The sequence below is a fragment of the Macaca nemestrina genome, chromosome 3 (assembly GCF_043159975.1).
Source record: "Macaca nemestrina isolate mMacNem1 chromosome 3, mMacNem.hap1, whole genome shotgun sequence".
Classification (NCBI taxonomy): domain Eukaryota; kingdom Metazoa; phylum Chordata; class Mammalia; order Primates; family Cercopithecidae; genus Macaca; species Macaca nemestrina.
Window position 1 is genome coordinate 70711472 of NC_092127.1, and position 19628 is coordinate 70731099.

General features: G+C 38.2%; 1 protein-coding gene across 1 annotated transcript in view; it reads right to left on the reverse strand.

The window, feature by feature from the left end:
* Nucleotides 1–3991: 3991 nt before the first annotated feature.
* Nucleotides 3992–19628, reverse strand: part of LOC105486190 (methyltransferase 14, N6-adenosine-methyltransferase non-catalytic subunit) — a 33942-nt gene continuing 18305 nt past the window's right edge. The window contains exons 9-11 of the mRNA XM_011748914.3: nucleotides 19290–19406; nucleotides 17536–17746; nucleotides 3992–13316 (exon numbers count right to left, since the gene is read on the reverse strand). Of these exons, the coding sequence (XP_011747216.1) occupies nucleotides 13012–13316; nucleotides 17536–17746; nucleotides 19290–19406 (633 nt within the window). The 3' untranslated portion in view covers nucleotides 3992–13011. The remainder of the gene's footprint in view (nucleotides 13317–17535; nucleotides 17747–19289; nucleotides 19407–19628) is intronic.

The window sequence follows — 19628 nt, forward strand, 5'->3', positions numbered from 1 at the left end:
GTAGGTAGTTTTATTTATTTATTTATTATGTATTTTTAGGTCTTAAGAAATAAGGGTAGTATTCAAAATGTCTTGGCAAAAAGTTGTTTGGGTAGCTCACTAAGAACAAATCAGGAAAACAAAATTTTCTTTTTTCGTTGAGGGTTAAGGAGTACTAGGCAATAAATCTAAGAAACATCATAGTATGCTTGAGAAAGGCATTTCAAAGTTCTCTAATATGTTTTTGTGGGCAAAATAAATAGAAATAGGCTACGTGAAACCATTATTAATGAATATGACTAAACCTAGGAGAACGATTTTGAGTGATGTCACAAAGGCATCTGCCTCTACCTGCCCTATTCAACTTTGTTATCAATTATATGAATAATAATAGATAAAATATATTGAGTACATATCATGTCCCAAGAACTGCACTATGTTTTTTGTGAACATATGCACATGTATTCTTCACAGCAACCCTGATCCTGTTATCAACCCCATTTACACATGAAGAAACAGGCTTGACTTAAGTACCTTGTCTCTGATTATATGGCTAGTAAGGTTTATTTATAAATTAGATGTCATGAAGTAGGTAGGAAAACAAATACAGACAGTGACAGGACTAAAATCCCCCCATGTTAGTCAACTGGCATGTTGCTTCAGCATCAACTTGGATGAGTTTAACATCATCGACTTGGATGAGTTTAACATCATCAGCTTGGATGAGTTTAACATCATTAACTTGGATGAGTTTAACAACATCAACTTGGATGAGTTTAACAAGAAGAAACGTAAGTTCCTAGACTTGTGTCCAAAAAACAAATGCATATGCAAGAGATTGTTCTTAGAAACAACACATGTTAGAAAAAGAACTTAGGGAGTTTGCCATTATGAATCACTAGTGGAATGAAAGCAGATATGATCTCAATCTACCTTATTACAAGGATAGGCTGTCAAATGAGCATAGTGATGGTCCCACTCTACTCTGAGGTCAGACCACACCTAGGTGATTGTTCAATTCTAGGCACCATACCCTATGTGGAATAGAAGCACAGAGCACATTCCTTTATTTATTTGAAGGCTGTCTAATGATTTGTTCTTTGTGTTCTTTAGGGTATAGAACCAGAACCATTAAATAGAAGAGACAGGCCGGGCGCAGTGGCTCACGTCTGTAATCCCAGCACTTTGGGAGGCCGAGGTGGGTGGATCACTTGAGGTCAGGAGTTCCAGACCAGCCTGGCCAACATGGTGAAACCCTGTCTCTACTAAAAATACAAAAAATTAGCTGGGCCTGATGGCAGGCACCTGTAATCCCAGCTACTTGGGAGGCTGAGGCAGGAGAATTGCTTGAACCCAGGAGGCAGAGGTTGCAGTGAGCTGAGATCGCACCATTGCACTCCAGCCTGGAAGACAGAGCGAGACTCAAAAAAAAAAAAAAAGAAAAGAAAAGTGACAAAGTGCTGCTTAACACAAGAAACTTCTGAATAATTAGGTGCTCAAAGAGTATGCCATTGGAAGTAGTATCTTCTCATTTAACACATACTGATTGCACATTTTCTAGGTGCTAAACACTAGGGTAGAAAACAGCAGCACAAGCAAAGTTCCGACCATCTCTACAATTACAGGAAAGTTTCAGAAATGCTACAGTAAGGAACTAGCAGGGATATCTGACCTGGTCTAGCTGGGGGGCAAGGTGTAGTCAGTAAAAATTTTCCAGAGGAAGTTACATTGAAGATTAGACCTGAAAAAATTGTAATCACTTGCCAGGTAATTGGCAGTATTGGTAAATATGCCAGCAGAGGAGAAAATAAGCATGAAGGCTCAGAGTGGAGAGCGCATACATCACCCTTTCAGTAAACTAAAGAACTTAAACTTGGCAGGAACTATCAAGGAGAGACAAAGTTGTAAAAGATAAAGTTGGAGAAGCAAGTAGAGTGAGACTTAGCCAAGGAGGAGTTTGGACTTAATCCTAATGGCAAAGTGAAGACATTCAAAATAATTTAAACAGGAGCAGAAGGATCACTCTAGAAAGATAACTTTGGGGTTGTAAGGTGATGTAACTTGCAGCAGACAGACCATTTATGAGGCTATCAGAATAGTTAATTTGAGTTCACGGTGGCCTGAAATAAAATAATGGTTTTAGTTGGGGGTGGAATTGGGGAAGAGGTGATGTAAGGAAAGAGAAAGTGTCAGAAAATGATTTGTTTTGAACAACTGGGTACACAGATGCTTCTCTGAGAGGAAACAGAAATAAAAACAGCTTGTGTATGTCAGTGTGTATATGAAGGGTATAGTTCAGATTGTACATATTTAAGGTAGCTTGCAAGCTATCCAAGTGAGATAAACTATAGCACCTAAAAATATGGGTGTGAATCTCAGGAGAAAGCTGTGAGCTAAAGATTTGCAATCCATCTACATGTATATCAAGAAAACGAAGCCAAACAAGTGGCTGAAAAAACTTAGGCTGACTCTGTAGAGTGGGAAGGAAGCAAATCCCTAGGGCAGACAGTCACTAGAAACCTTAAAGGAGACTGGGAAGGGCCAGAGAGGTAAGAAGTGAACTTGGCTAGAAGATGTCACAAAGCTCAAGGTAAAAGAGGGGGTGCATGAAGAGTGTAGGCAGCCAAGTTACAGGCTTCCAAAAGACAAAGATGAAAATGTTTGTTGGGATTAGTAAAAAGGTCATGGGTGACTTTGGTGAAGAGCAGTTTCTCTAAATTAGTGAGACTAAAGTCTAGATTAGAACAGGTTGAAAAAGTGGGGGCAGAATGGAGGCAACTCAAGAGGGGATGAGCAGGTGGGTAACAGGAAGAGGGGAGGATTTTTTAAATTTTAAGATTTTTAAAATTTTAAATTTTAAGGGATTTGCCATTTAAATGCTAGTGGAAAGAAGCCACCAGCATTATGTTGTGTTTATTGAATTATGTTGAAAAAATACAGATAGAAACAATACTGTACTACAAAGAATGTTGAAGATTGAAGACAGAGAAAAAATATTCAAAAGAGCAAGACCCTTGGAAAACAGAGGGAATATAATATAAATGGTGAGGTTAGCTTTCATGGTAGAAGAAACCCAATATGTAATGGAAATGCTCCAGTGAGTCCTGAATGACCACTTGCCAAAAATGGTCTAAGTGCTGCTCTGAAACAGTGCTCCCCCTCCCCACACTGGGAGAGGCAGCGGAGCACAATGGCTCACAGCACAGGCTCAGGACCCAGCAACATGGGTTTCTATACTAGTTCCACCACTAGCTGTGTGATCCAGGGCAAGTTAGAAACTTTTCTGTGTCTGTTTCCTCCAGTTTTTTCAAGAATTAAAGTTTATAAAGGGTCTTGAACAGCACCTGACACATAGTGCTGCTATTTAAGTGTTCATTGCTGTTACTGTTTTATTAGGTTTTTTACTAAACTTGCTAAGGATCATAAAAACTAGGACTAATCTGACTCCTAATTGGATTTGCTGCTATGCCACCAGTATCCTAATTGACATCCTCCAAATCAAGCTATCTAAATGCTATAGAAATTCCAATTAACAGATGGTTTCAGAGATTAGAATAAATTTGCCATATGAGAAACTTGCAGCTTCAACTACTTTAAATGCTAAAAACCAAAACCTCAATAATATATAAACCAAAGACAAGAACTTGTATTTCAAATGTTAAGGAATCATTATTTTAAAAAAGAAATGAGTTCACTCACTTTTTGAAGGCACATCTTTGAGGTTACCAAATGGCAACTTTCCTAGAAGGTTCACTTTTAAAAGTCTAACATAATGGTAGTAGACTGAGAATAATTAAGAATCATCTAGACTTGTGTCCAAAAAAACAAATGCATATGCAGGAGATCGTTCTTGGAAACAACACATGTAAGAAAAAGAACTTAGGGAGTTTGCCATTATGAATCACTAGTGTGGAATGAAAGCAGATATGATCTTAATCTACCTTTGGCCTCAAAAGACAAGAGAGTACTTGTACCAAAATGAGAAGTTTTAGGGAAAGTCCACCAAATATAATTTTCTTTTCTTTTTTTTTTTTTTTTTTTTTGAGACGGAGTCTCACTCTGTCGCCCAGGCTGGAGCGCAGTGGCCGGATCTCAGCTCACTGCAAGCTCCGCCTCCCGGGTTTTACGCCATTCTCCTGCCTCAGCCTCCCCAGTAGCTGGGATTACAGGCACCCGCCACCTCGCCCGGATAGTTTTTTGTATTTTTTTAGTAGAAACAGGGTTTCACCGTGTTAGCCAGGCTGGTCTCGATCTCCTGACCTCGTGATCCGCCCGTCTCGGCCTCCCAAAGTGCTGGGATTACAGGCTTGAGCCACCACGCCCGGCCCCAAATATAATTTTCTAACAGAACTGTTCATAAATGGTTGTTTGGGAAAGTAATCTTGTCATCACTTTTTTTTGTTGTTTTTTGAGACAGGGTCTCGCTTTGTTGCGAGGCTGGAGTGCAGTGGCAAGATCATGACTCACTGCAGCCTCAACCTCCTGGGCTCAAGTGATCCTCCTGCCTTGGCCTCCTGAGTATCTGGGACTATAGGCATGTGCCTGGCTAATTTTTTGTAGACATGCGGTTTCACCACGTTTCCCACGGTGGTCACAAACTCCTGGGCTCAAGCAATCCTCCGGCCTCAGCCTCCCAAGGTGAATTCCTCCTCCAATGAACAGCAGTTTTCAGACAGTTCAAAGACATATGCCTAATGTTTCTTGGGCAGGTTAAACTCCCTCAATTTCCAAAATGTCCCCTCATAAACATTTCCAGAGCCACTGTTATCCAAACTTAATACATGAGAATCTAGTTTTAAATCACATAAAAGAACAAAGTCAATTGGGGAGACAAATTACTCGTGTTTCATTAAGGAAACTTTAAGTGGATTACAGATGCAGTCTCAAGAATACATGAGTTGTGTAAGAATTATTATTATTATTTTTTTTGGAGATGGAGTCTCGCTCTGTTGCCCAGTTTGGAGTGCAGTGGCGCCATCTCGGCTCACTGCAACCTCTGCCTCCCAGGTTCAAGCGATTCTTCTGCCTCAGCCTCCCAAGTAGCTGGGACAACAGGCGCACACCGCCATGCCCGGCTGATTTTTTGTATTTTAGTAGAGACGGGATTTCACCATTGTTGCCCAGGCTGGTCTTGAATTCCTGAGTTCAGGCAATCCGCCCGCCTTGGCCTCCCAAAGTGCTAGGATTATAGGAATGAGCCACCGTGCCCGGCCGAGTTGTGTAAGAATTTTTAGGGAATGCTTTTAGATTTTATTTTTCCACTTTTTAATTATTTGAGATGAAGCCTCACTATGTCATCCAGGCTGGTCTCCAGCTTCCACTCTCAAGTAATCCTTCCATCTCAGCCTCCCACATAGCTAGGATTACAGGCCATCATGCCTGGCTTTGATAATTTTTTAAAAAATTATATTACAGAACTACCATTCAACCTATGACTGAGTATATGCCAAAAATAAAATAAATCATTCTACCAAAAAGACACATGCACTCCCATGTTCATAGCAGCACTATTCACAATAGCAAAGACATGGAATCAACCTAGGGTAGTACCCATCAATGGTGGACTGGATAAAGAAAATGTGGTACATATACACCATGGAATACCTCACAGTCATGTGAAAGAATGAAAGCATGTTCTTTGCAACAACATAGATGCAGCTGGAGGCCATTATCCTAAGCAAATTAACAAAGGAACAGAAAACCAAATACCACATGTTCTCATAAGTGGGAGCTAAACATTGGCTACTCATAAAAATGGCAATAATAGACACGGGACTATTGAGGCGGGAGGAAGGGAGTAGGGCAAGGATTCAAAAACTGTTGACCCAACAGTGTGTGCTCACTTTGTGTTTCTGTGTCACCTTTTGGTAATTATCACAATATTTCAAACCTGTTTATTATTATGTCTGTTATGGTGATGTGTGATCAGTGATCTTTGATGCTACTATCATAATTGTTTTGGGGGTGCCACAAACTGCACCCATGTAAGATGGCAACCCTAATCAATAAATGTTGTGTGTGTTCTGATTGCTCCACCAAAAAAAAAAAAAAAAAAAGAAAAGAAAAGAAAAACTTGGGTACTATGTTCAGTACCTGAGTGATGATCATTCGTACCCCAAACCTCAGCATCACACAATATGCCCAGGTAACACATCTGCACATGTATCCCCTGAATTTAAAATAAAAGTTGAAAAAATTCTCTTACCAGTTATAAAAACAACTCTTCTGCAATGAGATTTGCAGTTTAAAGACCTTCTGAAGAACGAGACTCTAGTTTTTTAGTCAGTATTTTTCAAGCTGAGGTATTCCTTGGGTGCATGAAAAACTGTTTAAATACACATGATTCATGTTTGAAGAATACAATTTTAGGATACCCAATGGGGTTTAATGTTACCCAATCAATGTTTAGGGACCCCACCTCATATGCCTATGTGGCAAAAAGGTTATTACCTTTATGAATTAGGGAAGTTTCAAGCAGATATGAATTGCAGCTGTAAACTCTGGTGTGCAAAAAAGTCATGTTTTTAAAATCAACGTAACTGAATCTGAATCTCTATCCCACAGGACTGAAAGGGAATCTTTACTCTCTTTCATCCACACTGATGACTAGTGTCAAAACACCCCATGGCTTCCTGAAGTCTAGGGCTCTCTGCTTCCACACCATGCTTGGGGAAAATGAATGTGTGGTCTGGGCTGAGCTACTTTCCCGGTGAAGCTCCGTGCCACTGAGCTCTTTCTTCATGAGGTTCTCTCCTTGGGCCATTGTTGCTGACCAGCAGCAGTTTCCTAAGACTCCTGGGTGCCACCCCATACCCATCCTCCACCATCCTGTCCGCCCCCCTCACTCTCAGGCAATCTACTGTCTCTGTTATTCACAGGAGAAATATAATCTACTTTTTCCACTTAGGCTATAATTAAACAAGGTGACATGGGTGTAGTTAAATCATTCTCCTTATTTTAACATGTTGCCCTTGGCAGAGAAGTAATTAAAAATTTACATTCTAAGGAAGCAATCAGATTCCTTTAAAGTCAGACCAGGGGAAGTTAGTTCTGTTCAATACCTCTGATAAATGGTAATTCAGTGGAAATTGCTTTGTTTTCTTTATCCCCAAAGATAATGTTCTTTTATTTGAGACAGAGAAAAAGTCTTTGTTAGAAAAACACAGTCTTCTTATGTTATACAGCAAGAAAGCATCAGCAGAAGGGAAAAGAACTGACAAGGGAAGGTTAAGAAAAATCTCCTGGAAGTTATTTCCAATTATTAAGCAAGCAGCAAGGGAGTAAGAGACTATTTTTGGAGCACTTATTATATGCCATACACTGAGAAAGCATACTACTGCCCTTATAAAGCAAATGACAAAAATTAAGTCATAAGAGCCCAAGCAGCAGGGTAAAAGCTCAGGACTAGGTGAGTAGACAAATGCAGGTATCAGATGAAAAGGCAAGCTTTCTGTTTGAATCAGGATAAAGGAAAGCAATCAGAACTGGGAAAGATCCCCAAAGAGGTACTGATGCCATCCTGATCCACCATCTTGTCAGCACCATTTGAGGAAGGAGTATGGAGTTAAGATTCAAGAAGCTAGTTGGCTGACAGGCTTACATTTGTGTTTACATTTTTCTAAATTTTGCTTTGGAATTATTTTTATAAATATAATTTTAATCATGCATTATCCTTTAATTGAGCTTAATAGTAGAAAAGAAAGCATAATCTTGATTTTTATTTACCATGCTATAAACCTAGCTTCTTAGACAAAACAATAACTCAACTACCTGTGTAGCTTACATGAATTATGAGCAATATTATACATTAAATATCTTTTTATTATTAAGGTACCCACCAAAATACATAAACCTATAAAGTAACAGATAATTCCACAAGACATTTAAGCAATTACTTTGATCATTTAACCAGCATAAACTACTAAACTGGATATATCTGAACAAAATTGTGTTTTGAGGTTTTGTCCATTGCTTTCAAAAGCAACAACAAAATAAACACATACACAGAAAAGGCAGGATAATGATGTAGCCATTCTCTTATGATAGCAACAGTTATAAAAATCTGTACGGGTATAGGATTATCTAAAAGGTGTATTTTGTGACAACACAAGCCTAGACCTCTACATTTTCTCCCTTCGGACAGATGAATGGCTTGCAGTGATATCATTATATGGCAATTTTAAAGTATTAGTTCACATTTCAATCTACTATGTATTCCAAAGCCAGCCAACTACTTAATATGCTTTCAAAGGTGATAGTTTCCCATCTCAAGCAAGTAATCTTTTTTCCTCTTTTTTTAGTAAATGTGGTCACACAGTATAAATCTATAATGCATGCATAATTTAAATATGGATGTTGGCCAGTCGCAGAGGCTCACACCTGTAATCCCGACACTTTGGGAGGCCAGGGTAGGCGGATCACTTGAGGTAGGGAGTTTGAGACCAGTCTGGCCAACATGGTGAAACCCTGTCTCTACTAAGAATACTAAAATTAACTGGGTGTGGTGGCGGGCACCTGTAATTCCAGCTACTCAGGAGGCTGAGGCAGGAGAATCGCTTCAACCCTGGAGGCAGAGGTTGCAGTGAGCCAACCTCTGCCCTCCAGCCTGGGTAACAGAGCAAGACTGTCTCAAAAAATAAAAATAAAAAATAAAATATGCATGTGGGTATTTTGCTAGCCAAATTAATTTAGAATTTTTTTAGTTCTATGAATGCAAATGTAAGCAAAAATCACAAACTATTTTGTCAACCTCTAAAATGTAGGGAAATGCCACATGAACATCTCAGACTTACCCTCTTCTCTCTGTGGTGACAATTAACTGGAGATGACAAGTGATGGCCACTTTACCCAGGATATGAGGTCTCCAGCCCCACTCTTCTCTCTATAGTCACTATGGCCTGAGACCAAGAGTCAGTGGCCATTTACTAAGGTATTCTATGCTGCTCTGCTCTGCTTTTCTTAGAAAGAAGTTAAGAGAACTCATCAAAGTGAGAAAAAGCACAGATAAATAGATGAAAGTAAATGAGTGAAAATATTTCCATGTCATTAATATGAAAATAATGTGCCTAAAAAAGACAATTATCCCATTAAAAAGTTCTTGGCCTGCTTCTCTGATTTATTAATATACTAGAGTCCCATATGCATTTTACATTGTTGACTTCTAGGTTCTCAATTATTTAGAAGTATTTTTGGAAAAACCTACCTTATCTGATTTCAGTTTATTAGCACCTTTAGTTACAGAAACATGAACTCTAACATATACTCAAACTGATCATTTTAATATTTTGTCCAATAGCAGAAAAAGGGTTTACTGGAAAAGGATGTCCCAATTATGTAGATTGAACGAGATAGTTTTTCTCTGTGCATTATAGCTAGCAATATTTATATGAGTAAATGATAGAGTTCTTGAGAGTAGAAGCAATGTGGTATTTTCAGAAATGAAGTCTTCAATGGAGTCAGTTTGCTGGATAAATGTTCTAATCTTTTGAAAAGTCCTAGATTTATAGCCTCAAAACTGACTATATATACATGAGATCCAAGCAAAAGTTCAGCCCCTATTACCAAACATCAAAGAGAGGATAATGCTAAAGTCACAAATGAACCCTAAGATTACAGGATTGTTCTAAGAAAGACCTTTCGCATAAGCAAAGGTTTATGTTTTTAATTGATCACAAAATATGAGACACTTTCAGATCAAAGACTACTGTTTAGACTAAGTCCCCAACTGGGCTTTCATTTTGTCAAGTTAATAAGGATTATATTAAACAAATTAGTAAAGTCTGAAACTATACTTCAAAGACTAAATCTTATGTTCTAAATTCAGGATGAAAACAGTACAGGTTTTAAAATAAGCTGCTGTAACTAAAAGATAATTTAGCAATTAAGATGGGTAGAAAGTATTTTAAAAGACATGAAAAGGAGTAACTCCTAGTAGCAGCCGTGACACACTGATGCACAATGTAGCTCCCAAGTATCCCACCTTTATACTCTATTAACTTAAATGAAACTATAGCATATCATTGACCTGGCCTCAGAATAAGGGAGATAGGAAATAAGGGCTCATAAAGTGGCTCTACTACTTACCAGAGTATCAGAGCAGAGCTGCTGCAGTAGTGATCCCTCTCAACTCTGGATCTGTGAGCTGGTTGCCATGCTACACTCCTGCTTGATTCTCATTTCCCAGGTTGACACCTTGACCTCTCACACTGTACTGTTTCATGATGACCATATTACATTCTGACTGCCATCACCACAATTCTGTAGTCTAATCTGATTCAGTTGTGTTTGGGTATGGCATTCCACACCATAAAATCTGTTCTACCTGACATCATCAACTACCTGCCCTCTTATTTCTCCACAGTGAAGAAGAGTAAAAAAGTATTCCTACTCAATCAGTACTTTGGGCCTCATAATCCCCGTCCTCTGAAAGGAGGAAGGTCAGTGGGAAAATGGTTCTCACTGGAAATAAATACCAACAGTTGGTTTGGAATACCATGAATTATAATTCTGTAAAAACTCAGACATGCTGATCTTCTAACTTCTAAACTGGGTTATTTCACAATAATTAGCTTCTATCCCCAGTAAGGAATTAGTGCATAAAGCAACTAAAAATTTATTTCTACATAATTTTTTTTTTTTTTTTTTTTTTTGAGACAGAGTCTCACTCTGTCGTCCAGGCTGGAGTGCAGTGGCGCAATCTCGGCTCACCGCAACCTCTGCCTCCTGGAGTCAGGCAATTCTCCTGCCACAGCCTCCCAAGTAGCTGGGATTATAGGTGTGCACCACCACGCCCGGCTCATTTTGTATTTTTAGTAGAGATGGGGTTTCTCCATGTTCTCCATGTTGGTCAACCTGGTCTCAAACTCCTGACCTCAAGTGATCCACCCGCATCGGCCTCCCAAAGAGCTGGGATTACAGGCATGAGCCACCATGCCCAGCATTTCTACATAATTTTGTGGAATGTAAGACATGTAAATATAAAGAAGATCAAAATTTAGGAGAGGTCAGAGTAATGAAGTTTCATTGGAAACCTTTCCTCAATGAATACATAGTCTATTGCAAAAACAATACCTCAATCTTTACTGAAAGTGAAAGTTAGCAAAATCTAGTGAATCAATTCCATCTTGGTATTAAAAAGACCAGATTCATCGTCAAAGGGATAAATTCTAGGTCTTACGTTCTTTTTCCACCATATACTCTTTTTTAAATAACTTTTCCCTAAATATGGTAGATCATGGCTCCCCTTAACTTTCAACCAACAAAGCAGCCATACCTACTTCTTTGTAAGATGAACTTGTGACACCGATCTCACAGGTGCCAATGCCATGTAAACAGCAGGAATGTCACCTCCTCCAGGAATGTCACCTTGGGTAGGCCCAGGGCATGGAACGTAATAGAGAGCCCTGTGTATAGGACATGGTTACTCTTTAGCTGCTACTTCTAAGGACCCATCACAGGCAAGTGGAATTTCTCCATCCTGACCTCATTCCCAGGTCAATGCTGACATATAGAGTTCTAAATCTAGATAATTTGTAATTAGTGAAGTTGAAAATATACCATAATTTCAGCAAAAACCATAATTTCAGCAAAAAAATGCTCTCTTGTACTAAATAGTACTAGGCTTTTAAGGATCTCAGCCTTATTTCTTCTATCATTCAGTCCTTATCTTCAAACTGAGTCTTTGGTGGATGTACTATAATCTCATCTTAGGTATAATATGAGCACAGAATGGTCATTAAAATCCATCAGACAAAAAAAAGAGATTGATTTTAGGTCAGTCCTTTTTCAACTGGTAACAACAGTAATTCTACTTATAGAAAACAGACTCAAATCTCAAAAGTTTAAAGTTTCATTAGAAAAATCATAAAAATAAGAAAAGTATTCATCAAGAATAATAGTATAATTTCATTATCAAATTCATTTAAAACATGAATTACAGTATAGCAAGAGAAATGATAGCATAAAGTCTTATATAATTTTAAAAACAAACATCACACCATATGGTTTTAATAAAAGGCAATAGCAGTTCCAATTTCCAAGCTGTATCCTTAAGTTGAGGGTTTTCTATAGTTGGTTTTACATTAAACTATCTCCATAAGAAGTTTAAAGGTGTATGTCGTTTCATCACCAAGTATTTTAGTCCCAAAATGTTTAAACCAAGCATCTGATAATGAGGTGCCTTGTTGTTGCCTCTCTTTTATTTGAGGAATATAAAATTTAAGGTCAATCCCAGTTCAAGTTCACACCAGAGTGCTATCTAGCACATGAATATTTGTCCTCCTTTGCTTCTTAGGAAGCATGATAAGGAGTCATAGCCACAAAATTGAGATTACGATGATGACCTTTTTTTTTTTTTAAAGTCTGCCTACTAAGTTCCATCTCTTCTTTCACCCATCCCTGGAATCTCCACCTCCCCTATCAGATTTTAGATTTGGGAAGAGGTGATTTTGTTCAAAGTCTCTTAATTTCTTCAGTATTCAAATTATATCTGAGTTTATTTAAAACTTAAAAAAAAGATGAAAAAGCTCACCTCTTTTTATTGTTTCATCAAGAAAATGTTAAAACCCTGACAGAAGCTTACCATCTGTTCCAACCCTACTCTATCAGGGTCCCAAACAGCTCCCCATTTGCTATAGCAGCAGTGACAGGATGTGCATTACCAACTCCTGTCAGCACTAGCATGATACCACAGACTGGATCTTTTTCCATTATTTATTCCCCAAAATTAGCAAAATCCTTTGTAATTAATTGAAGTCTATCAGAATAAATTCAGTCTCTGAAGATGAAGCTACTTGAATTGTTCCATTCTGTTCATGCACATAACAAAAGGCAGGATTATTCATTCATCCTGAAAAAAAATGAGACAGTGTGTGTGACAACCGCAAGCGAGGCTGGCTAAGACATTCCTGGAGCTCAGAGAAATTAAAGCAAAGTGCAAGCTGGAAGTGAGTTCTAAAGTTAAGTCTCCCACTTGAAATTTAATTACAGTAAAGAAGGTTAGAGGAGGATGAATAGGTTCAATGTCTTCAACAATTATCGGGGTGGAAAGCCACCTCTGTGTGCTCCTCCACGGCCCCCTCTAAAGCCACCTCTTTCTCCTCGGAAGTTAGATCGATTTCTTTCTCGTCCACGGCCAGCAGAAGTTCCACCTCTTCCTCCACCTCTGGGAGCTCCACCTCCTCGGTCAGATTTAGATTTGGGAGGAGGTGATTTTGGTCGAAGTCTCTCAATTTCTTCTGTACAACCAGTCAAGTAGGAATTAGGAGCACTGAAATAGGATGCATATGTTTCCGCATTGTAGTTGCTATTTGTAAGTGTTGGTCCAACTGTGAGCCAGCCTGCAATGGAGGAAACAAAGATTATACTTTTTATTTGCAATTTTCTCTTCTATTATTAATTCTTTAGAAGCTAGTTCAAATCCCCAATGCATTCTTAAAGATGTCCCCAGCATTCATCCCATATTGATACCTTTTACAGAATAGCACTTAACTGTGGTAATGTTTTAAAGATTTAACAGGTATATATCTTGTTTTTCCTTCTAGACTGTAACTTTTGTAATATATCCTCTTCATTGTCCCCATCCATGTACTATCTTTTGTGAGAATAGAACTTAGAGAAAAAAAATCCTATACATTACACTGAGTTTGGGTTTAGTGAAACTGTAATAAATTATATATAATCTTCCTATTTATGTAAATGGTGCCATTTTCTGATTAAAATCTTGGAGCCAACTTTTGCTTTACACTTGCTAACTAGAAAATATTCTCAGTTGACAGGTCTGAGAAATTTAACCACTACCATGTTACTGCTACTCATTCCTATCTTTCCATTTCTACTGCTACACTCAAATTTAAGCCCCCCCCCCCCGTTTTTTTAAACAAAGTCAATACCCTACCATGTAACACGTGTCACAGACATACATATATACTGTAATGATCTCATAACCTATAGCTTCTCCTCCCTCTAAAAGTGGAAAACCCAAAGCAAAGATTAAAACATGTCACTTCTCTGCTCAAAAACCTTCCAACTGTTTCCACAAAGCCCAAATTCATAAATATGAAATATAAGATCTTTTACAATGATGGCTGAATGAACTTTCCAATAACACTTCTCATTAATGCTTTTCATGAACCTCTAAGTAAAACAATGAACTACTATAGTAACTTCTTCTATACTAACCCCTATTTTTGTGCCCATATTATTTTATTTTCTAACCTGTCAACCTGTTAAAAATCCCACCCTTCAACATCCAACTCAAATATATTTCTTACATAAAATGAAAATTATTTCTTCTTTCTCAGAATCTCCACTGCACATTATACTTCTGTAGGTAAAAAGCTATTTTGTCAATTATATTGCTAAACAGCTCTGCTTCTAATAAGGATATTTTCTGATTAATTAAACTGTCTCTAGAATAGAAGGAACTACAAAATTAACTACAAATACCCAATACAGACACCATGCTTTGGGGTTCTCTGGGTGTGGTGACTCTTATAGACATGTCTTTTGCAAGGGTCCCTGGAAATATGCCTCTGGAGCATTACAAGAGACACAGCATTATTTGGGACAGGTTCAATTATCCCTAAGAATTAGGTTATTTATTGGCAAAATTAGGGTTATAATATATCTGCCCCATCATCCTTAGGTTATTTCTTAGAAAAGTAGATGCATCATAAAAAGCTATAAAATGAAAAATATTTCACTAGGATCACATTCTAAAATACAGTAGCCATTTCTGTACAATACTTAGTTCATTGTTTTTCAAAACATTTTTAGTTTCTAACAGTGCAGGAATACAAAAAGATTTATAATAGTTGAAGAAAAAAAGGTCAATTATACTGTGCCTTTTATGTATGACCTGACAGATACCATGATCAAGAAGCACATTCCACACCTGTGGGCTCTCACTGACTATTAAATCCATGAGATTTTTATTTGCTGCCTTCTAGTTTGTTTTCTGGCACGTTTGTGGTATTATGGAACATGATATTCAATATATGTGGAACACAACACCACAAACAATAAGAAACAGAAAATTTAAAGATATAATAAAAATAACTAATACTCTGTCTCCCTTGCTATATTGTCTCTTACATAAAACATGGGCATCTTTGCAGAGTAAACTGGCTGTAGAAGTCCAAGGGACTCCCTTCTCTTCCAAATTCTGCACTGCAACATTGTGTTTTACTAGAAATCTGATAAGTATTACTAAGAACAGAGTAAGTTTAAAATAGTCTGGCTTGGGTCTGGTGGCTCACACTTGTAATCCCAGCACTTGGAAGGCCGAGGCGGGCAATCACTTGGGGTCAGGAGTTCGAGACTAGCTTGGCCAACATGGTGAAACTTCGTCTCTAACAAAAATACAAAAAATTAGCAAGGCGTGGTGGCGCACCTGTAGTCCCAGCTACTCAGGAGGCTGAATCACTTGAACCCAGGAGGCAGGGGTTGCAGTGAACCAAGATCGTGCCACTGCACTCCAGCCTGGACCACAGAGTGAGACCTTGTCTCAAAAAAAAAAAAAAAATTGTCTGGCTTCGGAGTATATTTGACTCACATAGTTATCTGTAAACCTTTATTTTAACGCAATGGTAAATGGTATTCCTAAGGTATATGTGAAATACCTTAGGCTATTTCCTTGATGAAGAAGTGTATTTGAGGAGCAACTTAATAAACTAAGGTCTTTTTTTTCTTTTTTCGAGACAGAGTCTTACTCTGTCACCCTGGCACAATCTCGGCACAATCTCGGCTTACTGCAGTGGCACAATCTCGGCTTACTGCAACCTCTGCCTCCCAGGTTCAAGCGATTCTTCCACCTCAGCCTCCCAAGTAGTTGGGATTACAGGCACACACCACCACATCCAGCTAATTTTTGTATTTTTAGTAGAGACAGGATTTCACCATGTTGCCCAGGCTGGTCTCAAACTCCTGACCTCAAGTGATCTGCCCACCCCGGCCTCCCAAAGTGCTGGGATTACAGGCGTAAGCCAGAGTGCCTGGCCATAAATTAAGGTCTCTTGAACAGACTCTCAATTGCACATACTATTATTTATATGGCTAACTCCCAAACACCTATACTTCGATCAATCAGATTGTTCTTCATTATTTTAATGTAGCTAATACTAAATTTTTGCAAGAGTTTCTTTCTTGAAACTCTTGCCTATTCAATTTCTTTCTTTTTATACTAGTAGTTTACAAGTACAAAATTAAACCTTACCCCCCTAACCTGAATATCAATCTAAAAATACTTCAGATAGAAAGACACCAAGTAAATCCAAAGAAAGTAGAAAGAAAATAAAAAAGCAGAAATTAATTAAATAAAAATAAACATGTAACAAGGCAATGAGAAGACAGTCACCGAATAAGAGAAAATATTTGCAAAAACAAATCTGATAAAGTACTATTCTGCAAAATATACAAGTAACTCTCAAATGTCAACAATAAGAAAACAAACAGCCAAATAAAAAACGGGCCAAAGACCTTAAAAGACATCTCACCAAATAAGGCATACAGATAGCAAATAAGCATATGAAAAGATGTTCTACATCATACGCCATCAGAAAAATGCAAATTAAAACAACAATGTGATACTACTACACACACACTAAAATTGCCAAAATCCTGAACACTGACAACACCAAATGCTGGTGAGGATGTGGAGCAACAGGAACTCTCACTGCCGGTGGAAATGCAAAAAGGTACAGGCACTTCAGAAGACAGTCGTGGCAGTTACTTACAAAATTAAACACATTCTTACCATGCAATCCAGCATTTGTGCTCCCTGGCATTTACCCAAAGGAGCTGAAAACTTATGACCACACAAAAACCTGTACACAGATTTCCACTGTAGCTTATTCATAACTGCCAAAACTTGGAAGATGTCCTTCAGTAGGTAAATGGATACATAAACTGTGGTACATCCAATGGAATATTATTCAGCACTAAAAAGAAATGACCTATCAAACCATGAAAAGGAATGGAGAAATCTTAAATGCCAATTACCAAATGAAAGAAGCCAATCTAAAAAAGCCACGTACTATACAATTCCAACTATATAACATTCTGACAAAGGCAAATTATGGAGACAGTAAAAAGATAAGTGGTTGTCAAGGGTTGTGGGTAGGGATGAATAAGTGGAGCATGGAGGATTTTTAGGGCAGTGAAACTATTGAGTATGATCCTATAATGGTGGATAGATGTCATTATACATTTGTCCAAACTCACAGAATTACTACACCAAGAGTGAATCCTAATGTAAACCGTGGACTTTGAGTGATTATGACGTGTCAATGTAGGTTCATCATTTGTAACAAATGTACCACTCTGGTGGGAGATATTGATAATTGGAAAGGTTATGCATGTGTGGGGCAGAAGGTATGTGGAAAGTCTCTGTGTCTTCCTCTCAATTTTGCTATGGACCTGAAACTGTTCATATTTGAGTACAGCAAGAAAAGGAATCAAATGCATAAGAACTTTATTTCACACAGCACCGTGTCCTATTTCTTGACATGCATAACCCAAAGAATCATAAAGTTGTTGTTGTTTTAACTGAGGTCCTACCTGGTCGAATTGTACTATCTCTTCCAAATAGATGAAGGCGTCTTCTACCAAGACAAAAATGCTCAATTATATGAAAAATTTCTACAGGTTTTTCTATATTGCCAATTTCAGGTTCTTCTGTGATAATTAAGTCAATGTCAACATTAGCATGAATGAAGTCCCCATCTGTGCTACGCTTCACAGTTCCTTTGATCCCCATGAGGCAGTGTTCCTAAATAACAAGAGCAGACCAATTAATCTCTTTTAATCAACAGTCATTCCAAAACCTTTTACATTGACGTCCTCAATTCTAAAACAATCCTCATTTCTCCAAATCTTTGGGATACAGTTATTTCTCTTTTTTTTGAGACTAGGTCTCACTCTGTCACCCAGGCTGGAGTACAGTGGCACGATCTCAGCTCACTGCAGCCTTGATCTACTGGGCTCAAGTGATCCCCCTGCCTCAGCCTCCCAAGTAGCTGGGACCACAGGAACACACCACCACACCTGGCTAATTTTTAAATTTTTTGTAAAGACAGGGTCTCGCCATGTTGCTCAGGCTGGTCTCAAATTCCTGGGCTCAGGTGATCTACCTACCTCGGCCTCCCAAAGTGCAGGGATTATAGAAGTGAGCCACCATTTCTGGTGAGATACAGTTCTATGGGCAACAAAACAACAGGAAAACCTGGATCTCTGGATGAGGAAAGACTGCCATGTAAATAAGAAAAACTCTTTTCTACACTCTCACTTACAACACTCAGTATTTTCAGAATACTTCATTTCTGATCCCAGATGTGTGGATTTTTCCCATACCAAGCAATTCTTCATTTCTTCATCAACACATTCAATTCAATTCTGACACTATCTACCTAGTTAGTGCAGACCCCACAGGTCAAGGGCTGAGAACCACATGATTGCACCACCTTCAGATACCAATCACAAGTCCAGATTGTCACCTGTGCTTCTGACCAACTGGTTATAAATCAGAGGTTCCCACGACCTCTTCCTCAAGTTAGATCATTTGCTAGAACAGCTCAAGGAATTCAGGAAAGCTCTTTACTTACTATGATCTATTTATTATAAAAGGATACAACTCAAAACAGCCAGATGGAAGAGATATATAATGAAAAGTATGGGGCATGGGGCATGGAGCTGCTGTGCCCTCTCCAAGTGGACCACAGTCCCAGAAACTCCACAGGTTCACCAACCCAGAAGCTCTCCAACCCCTGTCTTGGAATTTTTACGGAGGCTTCATTACCTAGGCATGATTCCAGTCCAAAAAAGACTTAATAAGAAAGACCCTCCCACCAGTGGCTCCCTAAAAAGTAAAGAACAAAACCTGTTAAAACCTGATACTAGCAACTCAGAGTCACAAGAAACAGAAGTTCTCAGAGGTTCTTGTAAAGGAAAAAGAAGGAAAGAAGAGAGAAATATGTCTCTAAGCTGGCCAGCTAGAGTTTTGCGGCTCTCTCTTCTTTCTGAGCCTAGAAAAATTCCACAGGTCAGTGTGATCAAAAGCCTTTATCTAATAGAAATATGGCATTTAGGACATAGAGGAATATATACTCCCCTTTTTAGCATGGTGGGGTTATCTAAGACAATGAATAAAACATTTTAAAACAAATTTGGATGTATTCCTGTAATGCTCAATGCTATCTTCACCAGTCTAAGAAAAGGACCTTTTTACTAAAGTTAATTAAACAGTATATAGTGATTTGGAAAAGCTTGAGAGAAAACCATGAAAATTTAAAAAAACAAATCAGTAAAGGCAATACCTTTGTTCTCTGAAAGACAGCCTTTGGATCTAAAGTCTTAGTCTTCCCAGGATTGTTTTTATTGGTTTTAATCCAACAAATATCTTCACATCTTCTGTAGCCCCATTTTCGTAAACACTAGAAACAAAAGAATTTTAAACAGAAATCCTTAACTTAAAGAAATAAACAATACTTACAATAACCAACTAGCTTTAAAAAACAACTTTCTAGAGGCTTCAGACACTATATTCCAAGGTTTCAAGGTAATTTTTTTTCAGTGTAGAATATAAAAAGAAATGCCAGTCTTTAAATATATAGCCATAATACGGAATACATATATACCTTCTGGATATCAACGTC